Genomic DNA, 11,821 nt, shown 5'->3' on the forward strand with positions numbered 1-11,821 from the left:
GGATGGATGGATGGATGGATGGATGGATGGATGGATGGATGGATGGAAGGATGTAAAGGCAGATTATTTATTAAGAACTTTCTATATACTAAGTACTAAGTTCTATGTACTGTGCTAAGTGTTAGGAATACAATTCAAGCAAGCAAGGTAATTGCCTGCCCTCAAGGTGCTTACATTCCAACCAGAGAAGACAAAACATACAGAGGCACTGGAAATTGGGAGGGCTCTACGTTATGGTGTCCAGATGGCTAGAAGTGGAATGGAGACCTGGTTCTGAGAAAAACAGGCCAGAAGCTCACTGCCTATCACGGTCCGGTGTCCCAGGATTAGAGTCCGAGGTTCTGGAGTGAGTGGGGAGTGAACGGGGATGATGACTGGCGAGGAGTCAGCATGGTATAGAGATGGCTGTTTCTAGAATGTCTAGTCACAGGCTGATCTCTGAATTGGGCCAACGGTCTCACAAATGCAGTTATTTACAAGGAGGTTGGGAAGAAGGAATGTGGATGGCTCCGTGCCGATTGTCCCCACTTTAGGAGACTCAGTCAAGAGCTCGTGTCCCACTCCGACTGTGTCAGAAGTATATATTTCAGTTTTGAAGGAGAACACATTTTCTAATTGTGGATATGTTGAGAATGTAAAGAGGCCTCATCCTCTTTTCACCCTCCCACATCTGAAATCCCCTAAAAACCCTGTTTTCAGACCAGTTTTAAAACTAGTTCCCAGAGAGAGGGCTCCTCTGGCTCTCACTTTCCTGGTATCTTTTTCTACACAGGGCACCCAGCTAAATGCTAAGGGGGATACACCAAGTTGCAAACCATGATCCCTGCCCCCAAAGAGCTTAACTGGGGGGATGATAATAATGATAGCTAACACATGGCACTTTTTTTTAAGCCCTTTTACGATATTATCTCATTTTATCCTTGCAACAACCCTGGGAGGGAGGTATTATTATTATCCCCTTTTACAGATGAGGAAACTAAGGCAAACAGAGGTGAATTGACTTGCCCTGGGTCACACAGCGTCTAAGGTCACATTTGAACTCAGGTCTTCCTGGCTCCAGGCCTTGAGCTCTATCTGCTGTGCCTAATCTGCAGGCTTGACATTGACAATAGTGACCGTTAGACCCCAGAGAAGGGAAAAATCATTGTTGGCTCTTGTGATCAAGGAAGGCTTCCCTTCGCAAGGGGTGAGGTGTGGGGCGTGCCATGCAGAATTGGCAGGACTGAGCCAGGCCAAGGGGACACTGGAGGCCACTTCTCTCCTGAGCTGGGGAGTGAGAGATGACTCAGATACGCATATGCCTTTTAGTCTTCAGTGAACGTGCCTTCTTTTGGTTTCAGGAGCACGATTCCCTGGAGTAGGGGTCTTGCCAGGTGTGCCAACTGGAGCTGGAGTCAAGCCCAAAGCCCCAGGTATAGTACTAACTGCAAAAAATGCCAGGGATCCTGCCTGTGGCCAAACCATTGCCCCCAATGCCCTTATTCTGTAGCTATAACAAATGCTGGAGAATTTTTGGTTTATCTTCATCAAGCAAGAATAAAAAGGAGATGATTCCCCCTCTGTGTCTATAGTAGCATTTTAAAAATGATGCAATCTTAATTAAAGGATCGTGGAATCCCAATCAAAGCAATGAATCTCTCTAAAGGTAGAATTTTAAGCATCAGACAGAAGCTGGGGGGAGACGTATGAGGGGTCTTGGTGGGAGAATGACGGGGGAGATGGCATATTTGTTTAGTTTGAATTGCCTACCATCTGAGTCGTCCCCCATCACAGAAGTCTTTTAAATCCTTTCCCACTAAGGACTCAGGAGCAACGCTCGCCCACATTTCAGCCCTTAAAAGAATGATCTCTTTATAGCTTCTCAAAGTGCTTCACAGACATAGTTGTCTTGATCCACCAAATAGCTCTTGGAGAGCAAGGTTTGGGGCTTTAGTTTTACATGTGAGGAAACCGTAGAGGTAAAATGACTTGCACCTAGTAATGGTGGCAAAGGCCGGTGTCCTGAAAGTCCAGCATTCTTCCCTCCACCCGGATGCCTCTTTTCAAAGGTGAGATGCCATGTTTTGTCTATGATTGTGGCTCTCCTGGCCAAACCCTTGAAAAGGAAATTTCACGGTGTCCCACGTGGGGTATTGGTCAACATTGACAGGGCGTGTTTATGTGACCCCAGACATCCCAAATGAAAACTGAAAATACCTGGATATTTTAAATAATCTGAGGAGGGGTTACCTGCCCAAAATCTCATAGGTGGAAAATGATAAAGGCAGGATGTGAACTCAGATCCTCAGACTCCAGAGCCAGCCTGCTTCGCCCTGCTCCAGATTGGAGCTGTGTATACACAGCACCAAATGTCAACAGTCCAGACAAGAAAAAATCTTTCTTATCTGGTCCCTAAGCCAAGTCCCTTCCCCCTTCCTGGGCCTCAGTTTCCTCCTCTGTAATACGAGGGTGTTGGACCAGATGGCCTCTTTGCCCTACCAGCTCTGATATCGCAGGATGCTAGGGGTGTCCTCATGGGCAGATAGCCACTGGTTTCTCTTTTCTTCCAGGAGGTGGAGCTTTCGCAGGAATTCCAGGTGAGAGAGCTGCTCCTGCCCCTGCCCCTGCCCTCTCCTGGGACTTTTCCAAGTCAGGGGTTCAGGCAAGGCGAGGTGTGGGGCTCCCACCTCCTCATGGCTAAGGGGAAAAATCTCTCTGGGGCCTGGGCCCTAGACAGCAGTGCAGAGCTTTCTGTGAGCTCTTAGGGAAAGGATATGAGAACCCCCACATCCATTCGTCAACGGTCATTGACCAAGGGCCTGCCAAGTAGCCCCCTAATGGGCACTTTGGGGGGAGCAAGACAAGCACCCCTGCCCCAGAAGAATTTCTGGTCTCAGTAAGGAGCCAGGAAAATGAAAATAAGCAATCAGAGGCAGGCAGTGCCAAGGACCCAAGAAAAGGTAAAAAAATGAAGTAATGCTGGAGGTCCGAAGAGGGGGAGAGATCAATGGGGGCTTTGGGAGTAAAAGAGGGCTTTCTGAAGCGGGTGAACTTGAATCGGGCCTCAGAGCAGAGGTCTGATGTGGAGAGGGGCCGAGGAGGGAAAGGGCATACCAGAGGCAGGGCACTGCAGAGGCAAAGATTTGGAGACAGGAATAATCTGACATCTGGAGATGCTAAGGAAACCAGCCTGGCGTGAGTGTAGTTCTGGATATAAAAAATGATGAAGAGCTAGGCTGGGGCCTTTGTTGAACGTAGTGCGGGGTTTCTTCTTGTTTACAGGAGTTGGACCTTTTGCAGGCCAGCAGCCGGGAGTTCCCCTAGGCTACCCTATCAAAGCACCCAAGCTCCCAGGTAAGCCACCAACTAACTGGGGGTTTGGGGCAGAGGTTCAGAGCTAGGGCACTGATGGTGAGGATAAGTCAGTATCTAAACACCTAAAATACTTTGAGGTTTACGATGCACTTTACTCACAGTGACTGCATGAAACCTCGAAGCAGCACTGAGGTAGGTCCTAGAGGGTTTATCTGCATACCTGCTTTACAGATGAGCCTCAGAGAGTTAAAGGGAATTGTCCATAGTCACTCAACGGGTGTCAGTAGAAGGTTTGCACCCAGGTGGTCCTGAGTTCGAATCTGCCAGAGACAAGACTTGAAAACAGTACCCCCATGTGAGGTCATGTCCACAAGAGGCCTCGAGCTTGAGAGAGGTAGCAGAGGTGACCTAGTGTACCACCAAATAAGTCTCTGCTGGCCATGAAAGGTAGGATTTATGGCATTAGGAATATAGATATTTATCGCTTCTTGGCCTTTTGGCTAAGATCAAGCACAGTAAGAATATAGACATTTATAAGAAGTCAGGTTAAAAGGGGGTCCCCGTTGTGGCCTCTGAATATTGGGCCATAGGGGCTGGGCCATTTTGCCTACCCCTAGTTCTAATTCTGGGTATGCTTCTACAACCCACATGCCCATTCACCTCCTCCCCTTCAGGAAGCCTTGACTCTCTCCCAATCTGATAGCATCCCTTTTATGAACCTTATCCTATTCTCTGAATGTTTGGAGCAGCCCACCCTACAAGAAGACAACATGGGAGACGGGGTCCTGATAGACAGGACCGGATCCCAGTGGAATTAGTCCTCAAAGAGGAAATGCGGTCTTAGTCCCTGGAGGAGAGGACCCTTGGGGAAGGGACAGGGCGTGCCTGAACTGTGTGAATGGTCACAGCTCCTTCCCAGAGTGCCTGTCCCGGGCAGGATGCAGACCCGGAGAGAGCACTGCTAACGTTCAATTCAATAGACACTGATTAAGAATCTACAACGTACCAGACCCTGCGCTGAACGTGGCAGCTCTCAGGGAGCTTGTAATCTATTAGGTGGATCTGAACACGAATAAGTGATGGGGGACAAAGGGCAGACCCAGGAAAAACTGCTCGAGAAAAAATTGAGGAGGGAAGGAGAGCCAACAGCCAAGTGCATCAGGGAAGGCTTCCCGGAAGAGAGGGCCCCTGAACGGAGGAGCTGTGGAGAAAGATAAAAGTGCCTAAAGATGATGCTGAAGGAGGAAAAGCCGGCGTGGAAGATGCTTGTGCAGAGGAGGAGAAGGAGGGATTCTGAGCTCAGAGATTATATTGATTTAGAGTTGGACAGGACCTCAGAGGCCATCCGGTACAGCCCCTTCATTATACAGACAGGGAAACTGAGGCCCAAAGAGGATTCCAGCTCTAGAGCTGGAAGGTACCGGAGCAGCCATCTAGTCCAACCCCTCATTTTACAGATGGGGAAACTGAGGGATTCTGAAGTATTTCAGTTACGTGACAGTAAGAGTCATGGTACCCTGACTTAGAGAATAATCTTGGGCATTGAAAAGTCAGGTGACTTGCCCAGGGTCACACAGCCTGTTGGCGTGAGAGGCAGGATTTGAACCCAGGTTCTGTGACTCCAAAATCAGTGGCAAAACTGTGAAGTTTGCAAGTGTTATCTCCAGTGCTCCCAGCCTTCAGAGCCCTGACTCTATCTTTGGAGAGCAGATTGCTGGAGTCAGTGCTGTTGTGCCGGGGAAAGGCCCCCATCTCTGGGAGGCTGGGGGTCAGTCCCTGGGCCCCCTCTGCCAGGGCTGTCTGAACCCAGAGCCTGAGCCCTCAGTGGGGAAGGAAGGGCTCTAACCCCCATCCAAGGGATCTCATAGTGCCATTGGAGTCACAGCTAAGAGGAAGCTAAGAGAGCTCAACATATTCCTGGATCTGGACTCCAAGGACCTGAGTGTGAATCCCAGCTCTTCCACTAGCTAGCTAACTGCTAACTGACTAGTTAACTAGTCTACTAACTAACAAGGTTGCTAGCTGTGACCTTGGATCAGTGACTTCACCCCTTTCAGGCTGAGTTTCCTCAGCTGTAAAATGAGAAGATTGGAGATCATCCTCAGGGTTCCTTCTTGTTCTAAATCTGAGATCCTACGAGCCTCGTTTTATACAAGACGGGTGAAGGAATGAATGGTCCAAGATCACACAGGTTATAAGAAGCCAAGCTGGTCCTATGGTCCTAAAGACAGTGTTCTTTCCATGACGACTCAGGAGATACGCATCCCTCAGAAACTGGGGCCTAGGCTCCTTCCTGTCATCCCTTGGAGTCTGCTCTGTGGGTGGCCCACCTCCTGTGCTCAGGGCTCACGCCTGGGATGGAGCATGGAGGAATCTTCTGACCAGATCTTGTCTTCCCTCAGGTGGCTATGGACTGCCCTACAGCACTGGAAAACTGCCTTATGGTGAGTGAACTGGGGCCTCCCTTTGTTTCCTGGTCACCCACACAGGTCCTAAAGGTCCACCAACACCCAGAAGCTAAATGTGCTTGGGAGGGGGGCGAGGGCACTCACTCCTGCCTTGGAAGTGATACCCAATGCAATCGGCACCTGATCTGCAACTTAGAAGTGAAGGTCTCAGTCTCAGCTGACTTCGCTAGGGTCACAGAGCCAGCATATGTCAGGGTCCGCACTCCAACTCAGGTCTTCTTGACCCTCAAGGCCAGCTCTATATACTAGAACGCGTCTCTGCCGAATGGGTTGGTAGCAAGTCATTATTCACAGACTTTTCACTCATTCATTGGTTCAACCAAGAATTGGTTTAAGTACCTGTTATGGTATTTGTCAAGTTGGTAATAAGGGAAAAATAATTTTCAAAAATTAAATAAGCCTAATTTGTGCCAGGGGCAATGCTGGGAGCTCAAAGACAAAAACCAAGAAATTTGTATTCACTTATTGGGTATGAGGAATAGTGGGTCCACAGACAGGTGAATCGAAGGCTGACACTGCTCTCTTCCTTCCTGCCCTTAAAGGTTATGGCCCAGGGGGCATTGCTGGAGCTGGGGCAGGCGCAGGGAAAGTGGGGTACCCCACTGGAACAGGTATGGCCTCATTTTCTGGTTCATCTACAGCAGGTGGGAGAGGGCATGGGAGGCATCATCTCAGTGCTACTCATGGATCCTAGCCAGACCCAACTCCAGCAACCACCCTTCCAGACAAGGCCACTGGGATTCCTCTACAGGCATCTTAGCCAGTGGGGCCGAGGTTACAGGCAGGATCTCCAAAGGAGTCAGTCCCCTTCCAATACAGGGCCCATTCAGCCAGAGTCCCACCTCTCACCTCTCCACATTGACTCACAAATGCATTTAGTCGCATACAGTAGGGGTGAGAATGAGGACGATTCAATGCAGCCCTTCTCCATGGCCAGAGAAGCTTCTCAGAGCCCGCATCCCATGAGTCTGGGACCAGGCTGAATCTGAAGGCTCAGGGCCCTGCCCCATTCTCTCCACTCTGTTTGAAGTTGCTTGTGGGAGGGGTCTCGTGGGGAGCTGAGGAGGAGGGGGCTGTCCCCCACCCCACAATGACCTAATCTTATTTCCAAATCCAGGAGTTGGTCCTGCAGCAGCTGCGGCCGCAAAAGCAGCTAAGTTTGGTGAGTGAACCTTTCAGTTCCCTGTCTAACCAGACCCCTTTCCCTCCTTTGTTCTCTTAATGAGAGAACCCCCACCTCCCTCTCCTTCATCCAGTCTGCAGCACCCACCCCAGCACCAGGATCGCTCCAATCTCTCCCTGTCACCTCCAGGCTTTCTTTAAGCTGAGTTTCCTCCATCCAGGATTTTCTGACCCCCAGCCCTTTCAAAGCCCTAACCAGTGCTCCCTGCCACCATGCAGAGTACACGGTGGTTGCAGAACTGGGCCAAGACCTTCGTTCAAATGTGACTCCAAACACTTGTTAACTAGGTGACTCCAGGCAATCTTTCTGAGCCTCACCTGTAAAATAGGTATAAGAATAGCATTTAACTCAGAGTTGTAATGAAAAAAATATTTTGCAAACCTCGAATAACTTGAGAAATAAGGCTTATCTTTTCCTTTCGTTATGATGTAGTCTTGCTAGACTAGCTGCACCTACCTTTCGTACCCCTACTTTAGTTGGTCTGGAGCTGGCAGGGACCTCAGGGTCCCCCCTACTCCAACCACCCAATTTTACAGAGGGGGAAACAGAGTCCTAGAGAGTTTCAATGACTTCCCAAGGTCACCCAGCTGGTTAGCAGTGATCTAGGATTAGAATCTGGTTCCCCTAACTCCTGGTCTGGTTTTCGTCCCCCGATAACCCAGTGCATCCTTTCTCTAAATAATCTTTAGGGCAAGAGTTAGGACTGCATTTGGTACTCTTATAATGTCAGAGTGGCAGCTAGGTAGCACCATAGTGCATACAGCACTGGGCAAGTCATGGCACCCTGTTTGCCTCAGTTTCCTCATCTGTAAAATGGGCTGGAGAAATAAATGACAAACGACTCCAGTATCTTTGCCAAGAAAACCCCAGATGGGATCGCAAAGAGTCAGATATGACTGAGAAATGACTAAACCAATGTCAGAGTTGGGAGGTGCCTCAGAGACCTTTTCTCTCCCTTTTTGCCTCTGCCTCATAAACCCTCCGGCTCCCTTCGAGGTTCAGCTTTTTGTTTGGAGCGCTTCTCTCCCTCCTCCAAATAATTTTGGGTTTATTTCTCTGTATATGTGTGGCTCTCCCCCCTCCCCCAGTAGAATGTAAGCTTTATGAGGACAGGGAAAGTTTCAGGGTTTTTCTGTCTTTGTATTCCCACAGTCTAGCACAGTGCCTAGTAGGTGCTTTATACAGTATGCTTTTCGAATTAAGTTAAAGAATCCCTTCTCTAACATACCTGACAAACAGTCCTTCATTACTGAGTGTATAGGGAAGGTCCTCTATAGGAGAGCTTACCCCATCATAAAGTTCTTTATAATACAGGCCAAATTTTATTTCTTGCTTCCCAGAGGAGAGGAGGAAGTGTCAAAGATGAATTCAAATCAATGAGCATGTATTAAGCACCTACTATGTACAGGCAATGTGCTGGGTACTGAGGAACATTTTGGGGTACAAAAATAAAATGTCTATCACTCACCACAAAGAACTTACCTTCTACTGAGTCTGTCCCACTCTTTCCCCGCTCCTTTTGACCCCCTCCATACTCACTAGTGTTCTCCCAAACCCCAGGAGAAAAGGGTACAGATGGTCCTTACAGTTGGAGGGGAGGGGAGTATTAATATGTGAGCAGAAGACTCACTCTATTCAATTGTCATAGACTCCAGACCCCAGCCTCAAGGGTCCCCAGCCTCCTTTCCTTGGCTCGGCCTCTCAGCCACCAGTCCTGATGGGGAGAGGGCGCTGGAGATGAGCAGAATTCTCCAGGAAAAGGGGGGTGGGGATAAGGACAGACACAGCGGGGAGGGCAGCCAAATCCAAAGGACTGGTTATATTACAAAGTTGGACAGCTCTTAGGAACACTGGGAAGAGAACATTCCAACATTCCTGCTGAGGCCCCTCTGGCCAGGGGACCGGGCTGCCTGCGGTTTCTCAGTATGTGGCTGTGATTAAAGTGAGATTTGTTTTAAAACACACAAGTCCCTTAATGAGTGTGCTGAAAATGGGTGCTTCGGGGGTTCTGGTGTGTTTTTTGAATGTTTTCTCTAAGGACCAGCCGGGGGGGGGTGCATCTTGCTCTTGGGGGCTGCCCCTTTAAAGCCTTTCATAGGGCTGAAATGGATAAAGTGGCCAGCTCTTTGGGGATTTTTCCCAGCCCCTGGCCTGGCCCCACCCCGTCCCATCCCTTGCTCCTCCTCGGATGCTGAAGCAGCAGAGGGCTGTCTGTCTCTGCAGGTGCTGGCCCAGGAGGGCCTGGGGCACTTCCAGGCTTTGTGCCTGGAGCTGGAGCACTTCCTGGCATTGGAGGCATTGCAGGTAGAGTGTTTCTGGGCAAGGGTGTGGGGGAAGGGTGGCCAGGGAACAGAGTTAAGGGAGGAATGGGCCTAGGGCTCATTCCCAATGAGCACCAATCAAGGTTTCGAGATTGGGGGTGGGCAATGGCACCTGTGACAGGCTGCTGGAGGGGAACGCTGGCTCTCAGCCAGAGGGCCTGGGGAGCCTTGGGCAGGTCTTAACCTCCACCCCAAGCCTCGTTTTCCTGCTCTGTAACTAGAAGATCGAACTAGATGGCCTTGGGGGTCCCTTTCAGTTCCAGACCTCTGCTGAAGATGCTAAAGATTCAGAAACAGAAATGAAGCCATCCCTGCCCTCAAGAAGCTTGCATTCTATGAGGGGAAGCAGCCTGTACATAACACACAAAATGCATACAGGTTAAATTCAAGCTAATTTTGGGAAGGAGGCCACTTGCCGCAAAAGTGACCAAGAAAGTCATTAATGAATCAGTATTAATTAAAGGGCTCCTGTGGACCAGGCACCGTGTTAGGGGCTGGAGATACAGAGACAAAGATAAAACTGCCCCTGCCTACAGGAAGCTTACATTCTATGGGGGTGGTCACGTGTGCGTATGGAAATATATGCAAAATATATTCAAATGAAGCTAATTTCAGGGGTTGGTGCTGGAAGGGGGGGCGTGGGTCAGGAAAGGTGTCATGCAGAAGGTAATCCTTGAGATGGGTCTTGGGATCCCAAGAGGCTCAGGTGACAAAAGAAGACATTGCAGGCATGAAGGAGATGGGGCAGCCAGTGCCAAGGTAAAGAAAAGGGGGAACGGAGTGTGTGAGGGACATCAAGACAGTTAATTTGGCTGGACCATAGAACGACTGGAGGGGAGCAAGGAAGGCTTCACTGTCCAATGCGCACCAGTCATCACCCTAAAATCTACCCTCGTAGAGAGTACTAAAAATCCATATTTTTTTAAAAAGCAATATTAAAACTGTAACTTCCAATCAATTCAACAAATATGTGTGAGGTGCCTATTACAGTGATTTTCAAAACTTTTTGCTGCAGCCCAATTATCTACAAGTTATTCCACAAATTGTATGGAGCTTACACCTGAACTCCCATGCCAGCCTAAATGTCTGGTGTGCCTTGATTCCTTGGAGCAAAGAAAACCGAGAGAATGAATGAATGAATGAATGAGTGAATAAGTAAATAAGCGCTTGAGATCCACTAACAGCCTCCTGTTTATGGTGCACTGTGCCAGATGCTGGGAGAGATGCAGTTTGGCTAAATACTAGTCCCTGACCTCAGGAAGCTCAGTCCTTGTTATGTCCTCATGTGCACCACGCCCTGTGTGGCTGCCTGCCTTCCCTACACCTAGTTCTGGCCTTGGGAGCAGAAGAGGAGGGGCCAGTTTTCCTGAGAAAGCAACCTCTGAGACCCTTCTCTCCTTATGTCTCTCCAGGAGCCGGCGCCCCGGCCGCAGCCGCGGCCGCAGCCGCAGCCGCAGCCGCTAAAGCAGCCAAGTACGGTGAGTTTTCTCAGCCTCAGATGGAGGCTCCCTCCATCCTCCCTGTCTCAGCCTCTGCCTGGGTTCCTGAAGCCAGATCCCAGTTGGGAGACTCGTTTTACCCATAAACCCTTCCGTGATCTAACGTCATTCAGAGCTTTCCCTGTGTCTATACTTCACCCCAGGTGTGTTTTTATTTCCTGTTACATTCCTATGAGAGCCAGGGGCAGATGGAGAGCTGGCCTTGGAGGCAGGACACCTGGGTTCAAGTCCTGCTGCTGGGTGACCCTGGCCCTGGTGACCTTCAGCCTCTCAGTTCTCTCAGGGAAGATTTGTGTTTTGGCGATAGGAAGTCCATGCTATTAAACCCTTTCCAGGGATCCCAGATCCTTAGAGTTCCCTGTTGTGCCTCTCACCCTGGGTTATGAGTGCCATCCACTTTGCCATCATCTGGAGGTCTGTACTAAAATCCACGGCGATGGACTGGGCGTCATGCAGAGTTTTATGGTCATCAGGTCTCAGCTGTAAGGAATGAATTCTGCTGGCCCCCAGCTTCCAGATTGTCAGGGAGCTTATCCTGATAGCAAACCAGTCTGATTCTTCGTCCTTCCACCCAGTGATCTTGGTAATCCCCTCTGGAGCCAAGCCAAACAGGCCTGATCTCTCCTGGACAGGATAGCTCTTCAGACAGGAAGGCAGGGGACGTGTCCCCTCCTCCACCCCCGAGTCTTCTGTAAGCTAAATACCCCCCATTCCTCATGCGGCTTGAACTGAGACTGTTCCAGGAACAGGTAACCACTCTTCGATTCCTGCCTTACTCCTGGGCACTTGAGTGCCAAGAGATCCTCCTCAGCGTCTTATGGGTGGAAAAGACAATTCTCCACTCTCTCCACAGGAGCAGCCGGAGGCTTAGTACCAGGTGTTGGTGGAATCCCAGGCATTGGAAGCGTTGCAGGTGTTCCAGGTGTCGGTGGTGTCCCAGGTGAGGGCTATGGTTCCTGTATCCAGACATGCATGTGACTCTGTCTGTATAGCTGAGATTGGAGTAGAGGAAGAAGTGGGGGAGGGTGGTCTCCTGAGTTTGAGGTGGTGAGGTAT

At 49.7% G+C, this 11,821-nt stretch overlaps 1 protein-coding gene across 5 annotated transcripts in view; it reads left to right on the forward strand.

The window, feature by feature from the left end:
- The window catches only part of ELN (elastin), a 69,548-nt gene that overhangs the window by 32,640 nt on the left and 25,087 nt on the right, over window positions 1-11,821 (forward strand). For 4 of the 5 annotated variants that reach the window (XM_027861968.1, XM_027861971.1, XM_027861969.1 and 1 more), the window contains 9 exons: window positions 1,341-1,412; window positions 2,550-2,576; window positions 3,262-3,333; window positions 5,697-5,738; window positions 6,305-6,373; window positions 6,880-6,924; window positions 9,169-9,249; window positions 10,679-10,744; window positions 11,619-11,705. In XM_027861968.1, coding sequence (XP_027717769.1) covers window positions 1,341-1,412; window positions 2,550-2,576; window positions 3,262-3,333; window positions 5,697-5,738; window positions 6,305-6,373; window positions 6,880-6,924; window positions 9,169-9,249; window positions 10,679-10,744; window positions 11,619-11,705 — 561 coding nt within the window. The remainder of the gene's footprint in view (window positions 1-1,340; window positions 1,413-2,549; window positions 2,577-3,261; window positions 3,334-5,696; window positions 5,739-6,304; window positions 6,374-6,879; window positions 6,925-9,168; window positions 9,250-10,678; window positions 10,745-11,618; window positions 11,706-11,821) is intronic. The other variant, XM_027861972.1, reaches the window with a different exon arrangement.

The sequence above is a fragment of the Vombatus ursinus genome, unplaced genomic scaffold (genome assembly GCF_900497805.2).
Source record: "Vombatus ursinus unplaced genomic scaffold, bare-nosed wombat genome assembly UNPS02014768.1, whole genome shotgun sequence".
NCBI classification, from domain to species: Eukaryota; Metazoa; Chordata; class Mammalia; order Diprotodontia; family Vombatidae; genus Vombatus; species Vombatus ursinus.